Source organism: Heptranchias perlo, chromosome 12 (genome assembly GCF_035084215.1).
Source record: "Heptranchias perlo isolate sHepPer1 chromosome 12, sHepPer1.hap1, whole genome shotgun sequence".
NCBI lineage: Eukaryota > Metazoa > Chordata > Chondrichthyes > Hexanchiformes > Hexanchidae > Heptranchias > Heptranchias perlo.
Genome location: NC_090336.1, coordinates 72361785 through 72374438, shown reverse-complemented (window position 1 = coordinate 72374438; position 12654 = coordinate 72361785). Strand labels below are relative to the sequence as shown.

At 44.0% G+C, this 12654-nt stretch overlaps 1 protein-coding gene across 4 annotated transcripts in view; it reads left to right on the top strand.

The window, feature by feature from the left end:
* Positions 1 to 12654, top strand: part of usp47 (ubiquitin specific peptidase 47) — a 226770-nt gene that overhangs the window by 157858 nt on the left and 56258 nt on the right. For all 4 annotated transcript variants that reach the window (XM_067994252.1, XM_067994250.1, XM_067994249.1 and 1 more), the window contains 3 exons: positions 1539 to 1651; positions 5810 to 5914; positions 9391 to 9598. In XM_067994252.1, the coding sequence (XP_067850353.1) occupies positions 1539 to 1651; positions 5810 to 5914; positions 9391 to 9598 (426 nt within the window). The remainder of the gene's footprint in view (positions 1 to 1538; positions 1652 to 5809; positions 5915 to 9390; positions 9599 to 12654) is intronic.

Here is a 12654-nt window from a genome sequence, read left to right as displayed (position 1 = left end):
GGCACCAATATTCTTAGTGTTCTAGTCAATTCGCAACTTCCGTCTTTTCGATTGCAATTAAGAAAGTTTGTGCAAGTGGGGATCGAGATGAAAGAAGCGGAAATGAGCTTCATGGGCACTCGGTGATGTCGTTCAAACTCTGTCATGGTCAAAGGGAACACCTGTGCCGATTGCTGTTCATGTAACTTTGTTCACCTATAAGCAGCCAGTGGGATAAGAACATACGAACATAAGAAATAGGAGCAGGAGGAGGCCAATCGGCCCCTCGAGCCTGCTCCGCCATTCAATAAGATCATGGCTGATCTGATCCTAACCTCAAATCTAAATTCATGTCCAATTTCCTGCCCGCTCCCCGTAACCCCTAATTCCCTTTACTTCCAGGAAACTGTCTATTTCTGTTTTAAATTTATTTAATGATGTAGCTTCCTGGGGCAGCAAATTCCACAGACCTACTACCCTCTGAGTGAAGAAGTTTCTCCTCATCTTAGTTTTGAAAGAGCAGCCCCTTATTCTAAGATTATGCCCCCGAGTTCTAGTTTCTCCCATCCTTGGGAACATCCTTACCGCATCCACCCGATCAAGCCCCTTCACAATCTTATATGTTTCAATAAGATCGCCTCTCATTCTTCTGAACTCCAATGAGTAGAGCCCCAATCTACTCAACCTCTCCTCATATGTTCACCCCCTCATCCCCGGGATTAACCGAGGGAACCGGGATGATGCAAGGCATTTGAACTTAGGAAAGTACAGAAAAGACTACCCAGTCCACCTAGTCTAATGTCCCTCAATCGACACTCCCTCAGATACCAGTTCTCCCCTAGGAGTTTTTCCCCCCTCCCACGGTATCTGACTCTCTGGGCAGTCCATTCAATGCATTCACCACCCTCTGCATAAAGCAGTTCAGTCTAAACTGTGCATCTTCCCTTCTCTAAGCTTGCATCTGTGCCTCACGATTCTAGAGTTTGTGCCAACTTGAAATGTTAACGGAGTTCAATTTATCCATTTCTTTAAGGATTTTCAGTTACATTTATAACCTCTCCTCTGAGCCTTCCCTTGTCCAGAGTAAACCCAGCCCAAGCTCGTCGCCCTCTTCTCGTAACTCCGATGCCTTAAGCCGGATATCAGTTGGGTTGTACAAAGTGCAATCCAAATATAACAACCACCTGCATTTATATAGCGCCTTTAAATGTAGTAAAACATCCCAAGGCGCTTCACAGGAGCGATTATCAAACAAAATTTGACGTTGAGCCACATAAGGAGATGTTAGGACAGGTGAGCAAAAGCTGGGTCAAATATAGTCATACCAGGCTCGTTATCACCTCCTGGAATTTGTGCTTTTTCCCTCTGGCTATGCATTCCAAGGTCCCATTAGCTTTCTGCTACTGCACTGGTTTCAGTGAGCAATCCGTCAACTTGATTTAAATACTTACATTTCTCGTGCGTAATGACCCATGATGTAAAACTGTGCGAACTGCGAAAACCGCCGTAAGATGATGTTGCACTTTGAGGTATAGAGCATAATTTTTCTTCTTTGATAGAGTTCTTGGAGGTGAGTGAATTTCCTGAGCACATCAAACATCTGGTCCAGAAGGAGAAAGAAATGGAAGAACAAGAAAAAAGGCAACGGGAAATTGAACGTAATACATGCAAGGTATGAAAAGCAGTTGGGTGCAAATTTCATATCCCTATTAGTTCGAAATAAAGACCACATGTCACGTAGCGCAGTTTTATATGTTCAAGGAAAGATTTGTCCTTTAGTTAAGGGTTTAAAAAAAAAAGTCATAACATTTTAAAATTCGTAGTTATTAATTCCTGTTACTCACGACTTGCATTTAATATAGCGCCTTCAACGTAGTAAAACTTCCCGAGGTGCTTCACAGGAGCGTTATAGGAACATGGGAACAGGAGTAGGCCATTCAGCCCCTCGTGCCTGCTCCCCCATTTGATAAGATCATGGCTGATCTGTGATCTAACTCCATATACCTGCCTTTGGCCCATATCCCTTAATGCCTTTGGTTGCCAAAAAGCTATCCATCTCAGATTTAAATTTAGCAATTGAGCTAGTATCAATTGCCGTTTGCGGAAGAGAGTTCCAAACTTCTACCACCCTTTGTGTGAAGAAATGTTTTCTAATCTCGGTCCTGAAAGGCCTGGCTCTAATTTTTAGACTGTGCCCCCTACTCCTAGAATCCCCAACCAGCGGAAATAGTTTCTCTCTATCCACCCTATCCGTTCCCCTTAATATCTTATAAACTTCGATCAGATCACCCCTTAACCTTCTAAACTCCAGAGAATACAACCCCAATTTGTGTAATCTCTCGTAACTTAACCCTTGAAGTCCGGTTATCATTCTAGTAAACCTACGCTGCACTCCCTCCAAAGCCAATCATGTGACTAAAACTGTCACCGTAGTCGCACTTGTGGTTGGTCAGCAATTTCTATTGGGCAACACCAAACTAAGATTCTCTAAGTCATCAAACAACATTTGACACTGAGCCACTTTAATAGATATTAGGGCAGGTGACCAAAAGCTTGGTCAAAGAGGTAGGTTTTAAGGAGCGTCTTAAAGGAGGGGAGAGAGATAGGGAGGGAATTCCAGGGCTTGGGGCCCAGGCAGCTGAAGGCACGGCCGCCAATGGCGGAACGATTAAAATCAGGGATGCGCAAGCGGCCAGAATTGGAGGAGTGCAGAGATCTGAGGGTTGTCGGGCTGGAGGAGGTTACAGATCCCTCCTCTGCGGTGGCAGCACCGGCCCAAAAAAAAACCGAACCCCTCAGACGCCATTCCCTGCAATAAGCACTCGATTAAATATTAAATGTTTCCACCCTATCCTTTTCCCCAACCCCGGCAGTCCTGGCAGGCATACACTGATATCTGCGTAAAATATTTAACTGTAAACTGTGCACCTTCCCTCTTCTAAGCTTTCGCCTGTGTTCTGGAATTTGTAACTGAACTAAAAAAAAATCAATCTCAGGATGTGGGCGTCGCTGGCAAGGCCGGCATTTATTGCCCATCCCCTAGTTGCCCTCTGTTTGATACAGCTGAGTGTCTAGTTCGGCCACTTTACGGGCAGTTGATAGTCAACCGTGTTAGTGTGGGACTGGAGTCGCATATAGGTTGGTTCCCTGCTGCTGCTGCACACTGTGCCCTGTTGGTTTCAGTGAGCGATCCCTTAACTTGATTTAAAATGAATGTAAAACAGTGTGAATTGAGAAGTGGTTATTTATACAAACTTGGAAAAAGAACTAAACATATAATTTTTTTAAAAAAAAGTGACGAGATGCGATTCTTCAAACTGCGAATTTGTTCATGTTGTCCGAGGTGTTAGTTAAAGTGTCGATTAAGGTTAAGCTCCCCCTTCCCTCCCTGGGGCGCTTATGAGTCTTGATCCCGTCTGGGTCAAGACTGGCAGAGACGTGGGAGTAGGTGCTCTGGTGGGGATTGTTGTGCAGCACAAGAAGCCTGAAAAGGAAGAATATGAATTAAAAATGGCTGGAAAAGATTAAGTGTGAATCTGAACGTTTTAAGAAGACAGTGAGAGGAGCAGTCTAAGAAGAAAATCCATGCAGTGCCACTTTTAGTGAATTCAGATTAATTTTACAGTTCAGCTTTAATTGCAAGGAACCATAACACACTTCAAAAAGTAAACGGCGATTTTAATAACATTGCAAAATTTAAATTTCAAACTTAAACTTGTGGGTTGCGATTGTGGCAAATTAGAATGACTGGAGCCAGTGGTTCTAATGCAGTCTTGTCCCATACGTTAGCCGCATGTGGCTGTTTCAGAATCCAGATGCGGCTAATTGCATTTCTGATTAGTGAATTAAAAAAATGAGCAGTGGACACAGTTGTTGGGCGTTGTCTCAATGCTCATATTTGAGTATTGTAAACAATTTTACAACACCAAGTTATAGTCCAGCAATTTTATTTTAAATTCACAAGCTTTCGGAGGCTTCCTCCTTCCTCAGGTAAATGTTCAGGAGCTCCTCGAAGCCTACGCATTTATACATATAGAACAATACATGGTGTTTACAGAATGCCCCTGCAACTGCCCGTTGCCAAGGCAATCACCGTGTTCAGACAGAGAGGTGTCACCTGCAGAACTCCCGAATACACATTCATCAAAAAAACAAACAGGAAAAAAAACAGAGAGAGGCAGAAACATCCGGAAGGCAGAGAAAGCCAGCAAATGACCCATTATATTAAAAACAGATAACATTTGTTCGCTGGTGGGGTAACGTGTAGCGTGACATGAACCCAAGATCCCGGTTGAGGCCGTCCTCATGGGTGCGGAACTTGGCTATCAATTTCTGCTCGACGATTTTGCGTTGTCGTGTGTCTCGAAGGCCGCCTTGGAGTATGCTTACCCGAAGGTCGGTGGATGAATGTCCATGACTGCTGAAGTGTTCCCCGACTGGGAGGGAACCCTCCTGTTTGGCGATTGTTGCGCGGTGTCCGTTCATCCGTTGTCGCAGCGTCTGCATGGTCTCGCCAATGTACCATGCTCTGGGGCATCCTTTCCTGCAACGTATGAGGTAGACAACGTTGGCCGAGTCACAGGAGTATGAACCATGCACCTGGTGGGTGGTGTCCTCTCGTGTGATGGTGATATCTGTGTCGATGATCTGGCATGTCTTGCAGAGGTTACCGTGGCAGGGTTGTGTGGTGTCGTGGACGCTGTTCTCTTGAAAGCTAGGTAATTTGCTGCGAACGATGGTCTGTTTGAGGTTGGGTGGCTGTTTAAAGGCGAGTAGTGGAGGTGTGGGGATGGCCATAGCGAGGTGTTTGTCCTCATTGATGACATGTTGAAGGCTGCGGAGAACATGGCGTAGTTTCTCCGCTCCGGGGAAGTACTGGACGACAAAGGGTACTCTGTTGGTTGCGTCCCGTGTTAGTCTCCTGAGGAGGTCTATGCGATTTTTTGCTGTGGCCCGTCGGAACTGTCGATCGATGAGTCGAGCGTCATATCCCGTTCTTACTAGGGCGTCTTTCAGCGTCTGTAGGTGTCCATCGCGTTCCTCCTCGTCTGAGCAGACCCTGTGTATTCGCAGGGCCTGTCCATAGGGGATGGCCTCTTTGACGTGGTTAGGGTGGAAGCTGGAAAAGTGGAGCATCGTGAGGTTGTCCGTGGGCTTGCGGTAGAGTGAGGTGCTGAGGTGCCCGTCTTTGATGGAGATTCGTGTGTCCAAGAAAGAAACTGATTCTGAGGAGTAGTCCATGGTGAGCTTGATGGTGGGATGGAACTTGTTGATGTTATCGTGTAGTCTCTTTAGTGATTCCTTGCCGTGGGTCCATAGAAAGAAAATGTCGTCGATGTATCTGGTGTATAGTGTTGGTTGGAGGTCTTGTGCAGTGAAGAAGTCCTGCTCGAACTTGTGCATGAAAATGTTGGCGTATTGGGGTGCAATACGCCAACATATTTGAGTATGTTCATATTTGAGTAGTTTATGCGTGTGAATTTTTTTGTGCATTCGTTGATAAAATGAAAAGCAGATTGTGCGAGTGTTTTTTGGTTATTGAGTGCTTTACTTGGGGTCACTGAATGGTGGTAGGTGTTTAAGTAAATAAACACACGTGTGAAGTGTGTATTGTGAGTGTCCATGAGGTGTTTTCCACTAAAAGTTTTAGTCACGTGCAATAATGTCACCGTAGCCGCACCCGTGGTCGGTCAGCAATATCTATTGGGCAACACCAAACTAAGATTCTCTAAGTACAAGCAAACATAAAATACTGGCTAATTCTCTCTAAACAGTTTGTTTCATTTTTTTTTAAAAAGAGAAAGGAATTCAAAACTGTTTCCTATCACAGATCAAGCTGTTCTGCATGCACCCTGTGCGGCTGGTAATGATGGAGAACAAACTGGAGGTTCACAAGGACAAAACGTTGCAGGAAGCTGTGGAGATAGCGTACAAGGTATGTCAACTTAAGGAAGGAATTAAAATGAATGTATCTCCTACCAGATAGGAGCTGTTCTCTTTTCAGGTTTTTTTTTATTGGTAATACGGTACAGACAAGCTTCTTCCTACTGAAAGAACTCTCCCTGTCGTTTCCTACTTCAATCGCTGGGATGGTCGGGTATTGTATCATTGTAGGTTCAGCACAGGAGGAGGCCATTCGGCCCATCGTGTCTGTGCCGGCTCTTTGAAAGAGCTATCCAATTAGTCCCACTCCCCTGCTCTTTCCCCATAGCCCTGCAAATTTTTTTCCCTTCAAAGTATTTATCCAATTCCTTTTTGAAAGTTATTATTGAATCTGCTGCCACCGCCCTTTCAGGCAGTGAATTCCAGATCATAACTCGCTGCATTTAAAGAAAAATGTTTCCTCATGTTGCCTCTGATTCTTTTGCCAATCACCTTAAACCTGTGTACTTTGGTTACCGACCCTTCTGCCATTGGAAACAGTTTCTCCTTATTTACTCTGTCAAAACCGTTCATGATTTTGAACCCCTCTATCAAACCTCCTCTTAACCTTCTCTGTTCTAAGGAGAACAATCCCAGCTTCTCCAGTCTATCCACATAACCGAAGTCCCTCATCCCTGGTACCATTCTAATAAATCTCTTCTACACCCTCTCTAAGGCCTTGACATCCTTCCTAAAGTGCAGTGCCCAGAATTGGACACAATACTCCAGCTAGGGCCTAACCAGTGTTTTATAAAGGTTTAGCTTAACTTCCTTGCTTTTGTTCTCTATGCCTCTATTAATAAAGTCCAGGATCCCATATGTGTTTTTTTTTAACAGCCTTCTCAACTTGTCCTGCCACCTTCAAAGATTTGTGTATGTACACCCCCAGATCTCTCTCTTCCTGCACCCCCTTTAAAATTGTATCATTTAGTTTATATTGCCTCTCCTCATTCTTCTTAAAACAAAGGAATAACTTCACACTTCTCTGCGTTAAATTTCATCTGCCATATGTCTGTCCATTTCACAAATCTGTCTGTGCCCTCCTGATACTGTCCTCCATATTGCTAACTACATTTCCGAGTTTCATGTCATCTGCACACTTTGTAATTATACGCTCCATACCCAAGTCATTAATATTTATCAAAAAACAATGGTCCTAATACTGAGCCCTGGGGAACACCACTGTATACTTCCTACCAGTCTGAAAAACAACCGTTCACCACTACTCTCTGCTTTCTGCCCCTTAGCCAATTTTGTATCCACGCTGCCACTGTCCCTTCAATCCCATGGGCTTTAATTTTTCTAACAAGACTGTTATGTGGCACTTTATCAAATGCCTTTTCAAAGTCCATGAACACAACATCAACTGCGCTACCCTCATCAACCCTCTCCGTTACTTCATCAAAGAACTCAATCAGGTTAGTCAAACACGATTTTCCTTCAACAAATCTGTGCTGACTTTCCTTTATTAACCCATACTTTTCCAAGTGCCAATTAATTTTGTCCAGGATTATTGTCTCTAAAAGTTTCCCCACCAATCGACATTAGGCTGTCTGGCCTGTAATTGCTGGGTTTATCCCTCTCCCCTTTTTTGAACGGGGGTGTAACATTTGCAATCCTCCAGTCCTCTGGCACCATTCCCATATCTAAGGAGAATTGGAAGATTGTGGCCAGAGCCTCCGCAATTTCCACCCAGTAACCTTAGGATGCCTCCCATCTGGACCGGGTGACCTTTCTACTTTGAGTACTGCCAATCTTTTAAGCACCTCCATTTTATCCTAATCAATATCGCTACTACCTCCTCCTTTACTGCTATAATGGCAGCATCCTCTTCTCTAGTGAAAACCGATGTGAAGTATTCATTTAGTGCCTCAGCCATGCCCTCTGCCTCCACAAGAAGATCTTTCTTTGCCCCTAATCGGTCCCGTGCTTCCTTTGACTACACGTTTACTATTTACATGTTTATAAAAGAATTTTGGGTTCCTTTTTTTGTTAGCTGCTAATCTGTTCTCATACTCTCTCTTTGCCCCTCTTATTCCCTTTTTTAGATCTCCTCTGTACTTTCTGTATTCAGCCTGGTTCTCTACTGTATTATGAATCTTACATTCGTCATAAATCTCCTTTCCCTGTTTCATTTTAATCTCTATATCTTTAGTTACACAGGGAGCTCTTCCTTTCCCCCTCGCAGGGATGTGTCTACTCTGTACGCAAACCACCAACTCCTTGAAGGCCTCCCATTGTTCAATTACTGTTTTGCCTACCAATTTTTGATTCCAATCCACCAGGGCAAGTTCACTTTTAAAGTCACTGAAATTTGCCCTCTTCCAGTTAAGCATTTTCAGATTTGATTGTTCCATGTCCTTTTCCATAACTATTCTAAACCTAATATTATGATCGCTGTTCCCCAAATGCCCCCCCACTGAAACATGCTCCACCTGCCCCACTTCATTCCCCAGGACTAGATCCAGCACTGCCTCCTTCCTGGTTGGGCTGGTCAGAAAGTTCTCTTGTACACATCAGGAATTCCTCCCTATCTTTGCCCTTTACACTGTTACTGTCCCAGACTATATTGGGATAATTGAAGTCCCCCCCCATTATCGCTACTCTATAGTCCTTGCATCTTTCTGTAATTTGCCTGAAAATTTTGCTCCTCTAGGTCCTTCCCACTATTTGGTGGCCTAGTGCAGTGATTTGGGTAAAGAGAAGCAGAGTGTGGCAGGAAGAGGCAGAGAGTTTAACGGTAATAGTGCATCGGCGAATAAGGTCAAAACAGGGAAAAATGGTAAAAAGTTTAAAATTAAAGGCTCTTCAACTGAATGCCTGGAGCGTTCGTAATAAGATAGACGAATTAGTTGCACAAATAGAGATAAATGGGTTTGATTTAATAGCCATTACAGAGACATGGTTGCATTGTGACCAAGGTTGGGAACTAAATATTCCAACCACCTCTTTTAAAACCCTAGGATGTGGGCCATCAAGTGCAGGGGATTTGTCAGCTTTTAGTCTCATTAATTACTTTACGAATCTTGATTACTTTAAGTTCCTCACTCTCATCAGACCCTGGACTCCCCACTATTTCCGGTATGTCTTCTACTGTGAAGACAGATACAAATTATTTGTTTACCGTCTCTGCAATTTCCTTACTTCTCCATATAATTTCTCCTGCCTCTGCCTCTAAGGGACCCACTTTTGCTAATCTCTTCCTTTTCACATATTTGTAGAAGCTCTTACAATCTGTTTTTATTTTTCTAGCTGGTTTGAGCCACTATATACCATAGTCCCATGTGGGGATTTGAGCCTGCAGCTCAGCAGCCTCATTTACCCCGCTACGTGCATTTAGCACGTGCTCTCCAGTCTCGTCTTGGACTGCCTCGCATTTGCCTCCTGTCTGATCCCTCCTCTTTCTGGGCTACTGTGTTACTCAGCCAGCTTTAATTATGTATTAACGCTTTGGCGACTGCTTCTTCTGTCTGTGCTTTCCGTTTGAAGCTCATGGATTTGGAAGAGGCGCTTCCGCCAGACTGCTGCCGCCTGGTCAAGTATGACGAGTTCCACGATTACTTGGAGCGTTCGTACGAGGGAGAGGAAGATACCCCGGTGGGGCTGCTCCTGGGCGGAGTGAAGTCGTCTTACATGTTCGACTTGCTGCTGGAAACGAGGCGACCCGATCAAGCTTTTCAGCCGTATAAATCGGGGGGTAAGAATCTTCATCAGTGCCAGGAAAATCACACCGTCGTTTACATTTCAAAAATAATTGTTAAGAGAATTGGGGTTGGGATGTCTTGTTGAAGTTGTACAAGACATTAGTAAGGCCACACTTGGAATACTATGTACAGTTCTGGTCACCCTATTATAGAAATGATATTATTGAACTAGAAAGAGTGCAGAAAAGATTTACTAGGATGCTACCGGGACTTGATGGTTTGACTTATAGGGAGAGGTTGGATAGACTGAGACTTTTTCCCTGGAGAGTAGGAGGTTTAGGGGTGATCTTATAGAAGTCTATAAAATAATGAGGGGCATAGATAAGGTCGATAGTCAAAATCTTTTCCCAAAGGTAGGGGAGTCTATAACGAGGGGGCATAGATTTAAGGTGAGAGGGGAGAGATACAAAAGGGTCCAGAGGGGCAGTTTTTTCACTCAAAGGGTGGTGAGTGTCTGGAACAAGCTGCCAGAGGCAGTAGTAGAGGCGGGTACAATTTTGTCTTTTAAAAAGCATTTGGACAGTTACATGGGTAAGATGGGTATAGAGGGATATGGGCCAAGTGCAGGCAATTGGGACTAGCTTAGTGGTATAAACTGGGCGACATGGACATGTTGGGCCGAAGGGCCTGTTTCCGTGTTGTAAACTTCTATGATTCTATTCTATTTAGAACCAGTTAAAATTTCATTTTCACACTCTCGTACATTGCCGCCGCCAAGTCAGATCAGAAAGACAGTGTTCGCGACAGTGCAGCACTCCCTCAGTACTGCACTGCTTGTCAGCCTAGATTATGTGCTCAAGTCCGTAATGAACCCAAAACCACCCGATAGAGGCAAGTGTGCTGCCGACTGAGCAAAGTCAACACCATTACTTGCACTCGCACATCACTCTGAGAGATATGACGTTCAGAAAACAAGCCGAAGGAAATATATAATGGCTATAATTGCCCTGATGTAAGGGACAAACCATTCATGGATTGAAAGATAATATATGAAACAAACATGAGTTTTGTCTTCATTTCTGACCTGAATGCTGGGGCGAAGGCTTAAAAACAGTAGCCCTCCCCACGGGGAGTGATACTTTAATAGAACTCAAATTTGGCGCGTGTTGTAAGAACATAAGAAATGGGAGCAGGAGTGGCCCACATGGCCCCTCGAGCCTGCTCCGCCATTCAACAAGATCAAGGCTGACCTTCAACCTCAACTCCACTTCCCTGCCCGATCCCCAGATCCCTTGATTCTTCTAGAGTCCAAAAATGTATCCATCTCAGCCGTGAATATACTCAATGACTGGGCATCCACAGCCCCCTGGGGTAGAGAATTCCAAAGATTCTCATCCCTCCGAGTGAAGAAATTCCTCCTCATCTCAGTTTTGAGTGGCTGACCCCATAATCCTGAGACTGTAGTTCCAGACTCTCCAGCCAGGAGAAACAATCTCTCAGCATCTACCCTGTCAAGCCCCCTCATAATCTTTTATGTTTCAATGCGATCACCTCTCATTCTTCTAAACTCCAGAGAGTATCGGCCCATTCTACTCAATCTCTCCTCATAGGACAACCCTCTCATCCCAGAAATGAATCTAGTGAACCTTCGTTGTACCACCTCTGAGGCAAGTATATCCTTCCTTAGAAAAGGAGACCAAAACTGTACGCAGTACTCCAGGTGAGGTCTCACCAATACCCTGTACAATTGTAGTAAGACTTCCTTACTCTTGTACTCCAACCCCCTTGCAATAAAGGCCAACATGCCATTTGCCTTCCTAATTGCTTGTTGTACCTGCATACTAACTTCTTGTGTTTCTTGTATGAGGACATCCAAGTCTCTTGTGGAGCATTCTGTGCCTAAACTCTTTGTAATTTAAATTATACTTTGTGATAAGTAGTTAACAGGGCTTCACAGGTGTTGGATCTTACGACTGAGTTAGTTGTCAAGGGAAATTCATTAGTTTTAATATACCCAAGACTTTAGCAAAGCCTTTGCCAAAATGCCATAAAGGAGATTACAAAGTAAAAAGGCATGAAGTACAATGGAAGTTTTTTCAAGTTATAATTAACTGGTTGAGTCAAAGGGTAATTGTTAAAAGGAGCAGCATCTACATGGAAAATAAGTGATTAGTGGGGTTCCTCAGGGTCCATCGTTGTTTCTGGTGCACATTGATTGGGAGGAAGGGCTGTCCAGGCTTCCCAATAATGCCAAACTGGGATGGATCATAAATAGCAAGAAACAAACGAATGACAGGATTATTTTTGTTACTGCAAGATTAGCGCTTAACTGAAAGTAACCATATTTTTACAGTAAGAATACCAAATTAATATCTTTTAATTCTGCTTACTAATTGCCCCTTTTCCCTCATTCTCTCTGTGTAGCCTGGTTTCTTTTTTTGCTCAATCTGGCGTGTTTGGGGCCTCTTTGTGTCTGAAGGCTGGTAGACGGGTGAGAAGAAAGATCACTCACTTACACACAACCAGTCAGCTCTCCATAAAGTGACCCACACCCAACCAATTAGCCGGCTCAACAATCACCGTTTTATTTCCCGTTAGATAAGAGTGCACTGAACATTTTTTTTTATGATGTGGAGATGCCGGTGATGGACTGGGGTTGACGATTGTAAACAATCTTACAACACCAAGTTATAGTCCAGCAATGTTCACCTGACGAAGGAGGAAGCCTCCGAAAGCTTGTGAATTTAAAATAAAATTGCTGGACTATAACTTGGTGTTGTAAAATTGTTTACAATTTTTTTTTTAAAAAAGAGTTCTCAAAAACTTGTCGTACATTGTTCATTTTGAAAGTTTGAAACTTCAAGTCCAATTTAAGAACAGCAACTCTCGCAGCTAGTTGCGAGACGACGCAGTCTGCTCTACGGCAAAGCGCACCCTTTCCCTCGGCAAACGTGGGTGAAAACGTATGCCGGTCGTAGCAGTTAACGCATGGATTCCGCCTGGAGGACGAGGGGTGCCAGGCATGCAGGCATCCTCTCCTGGCGGCCTGTAATCCTACACTGCAAGTAGACAGTACCCTTGACCTAGCTAAGCCCCAGGGATTTGTCAG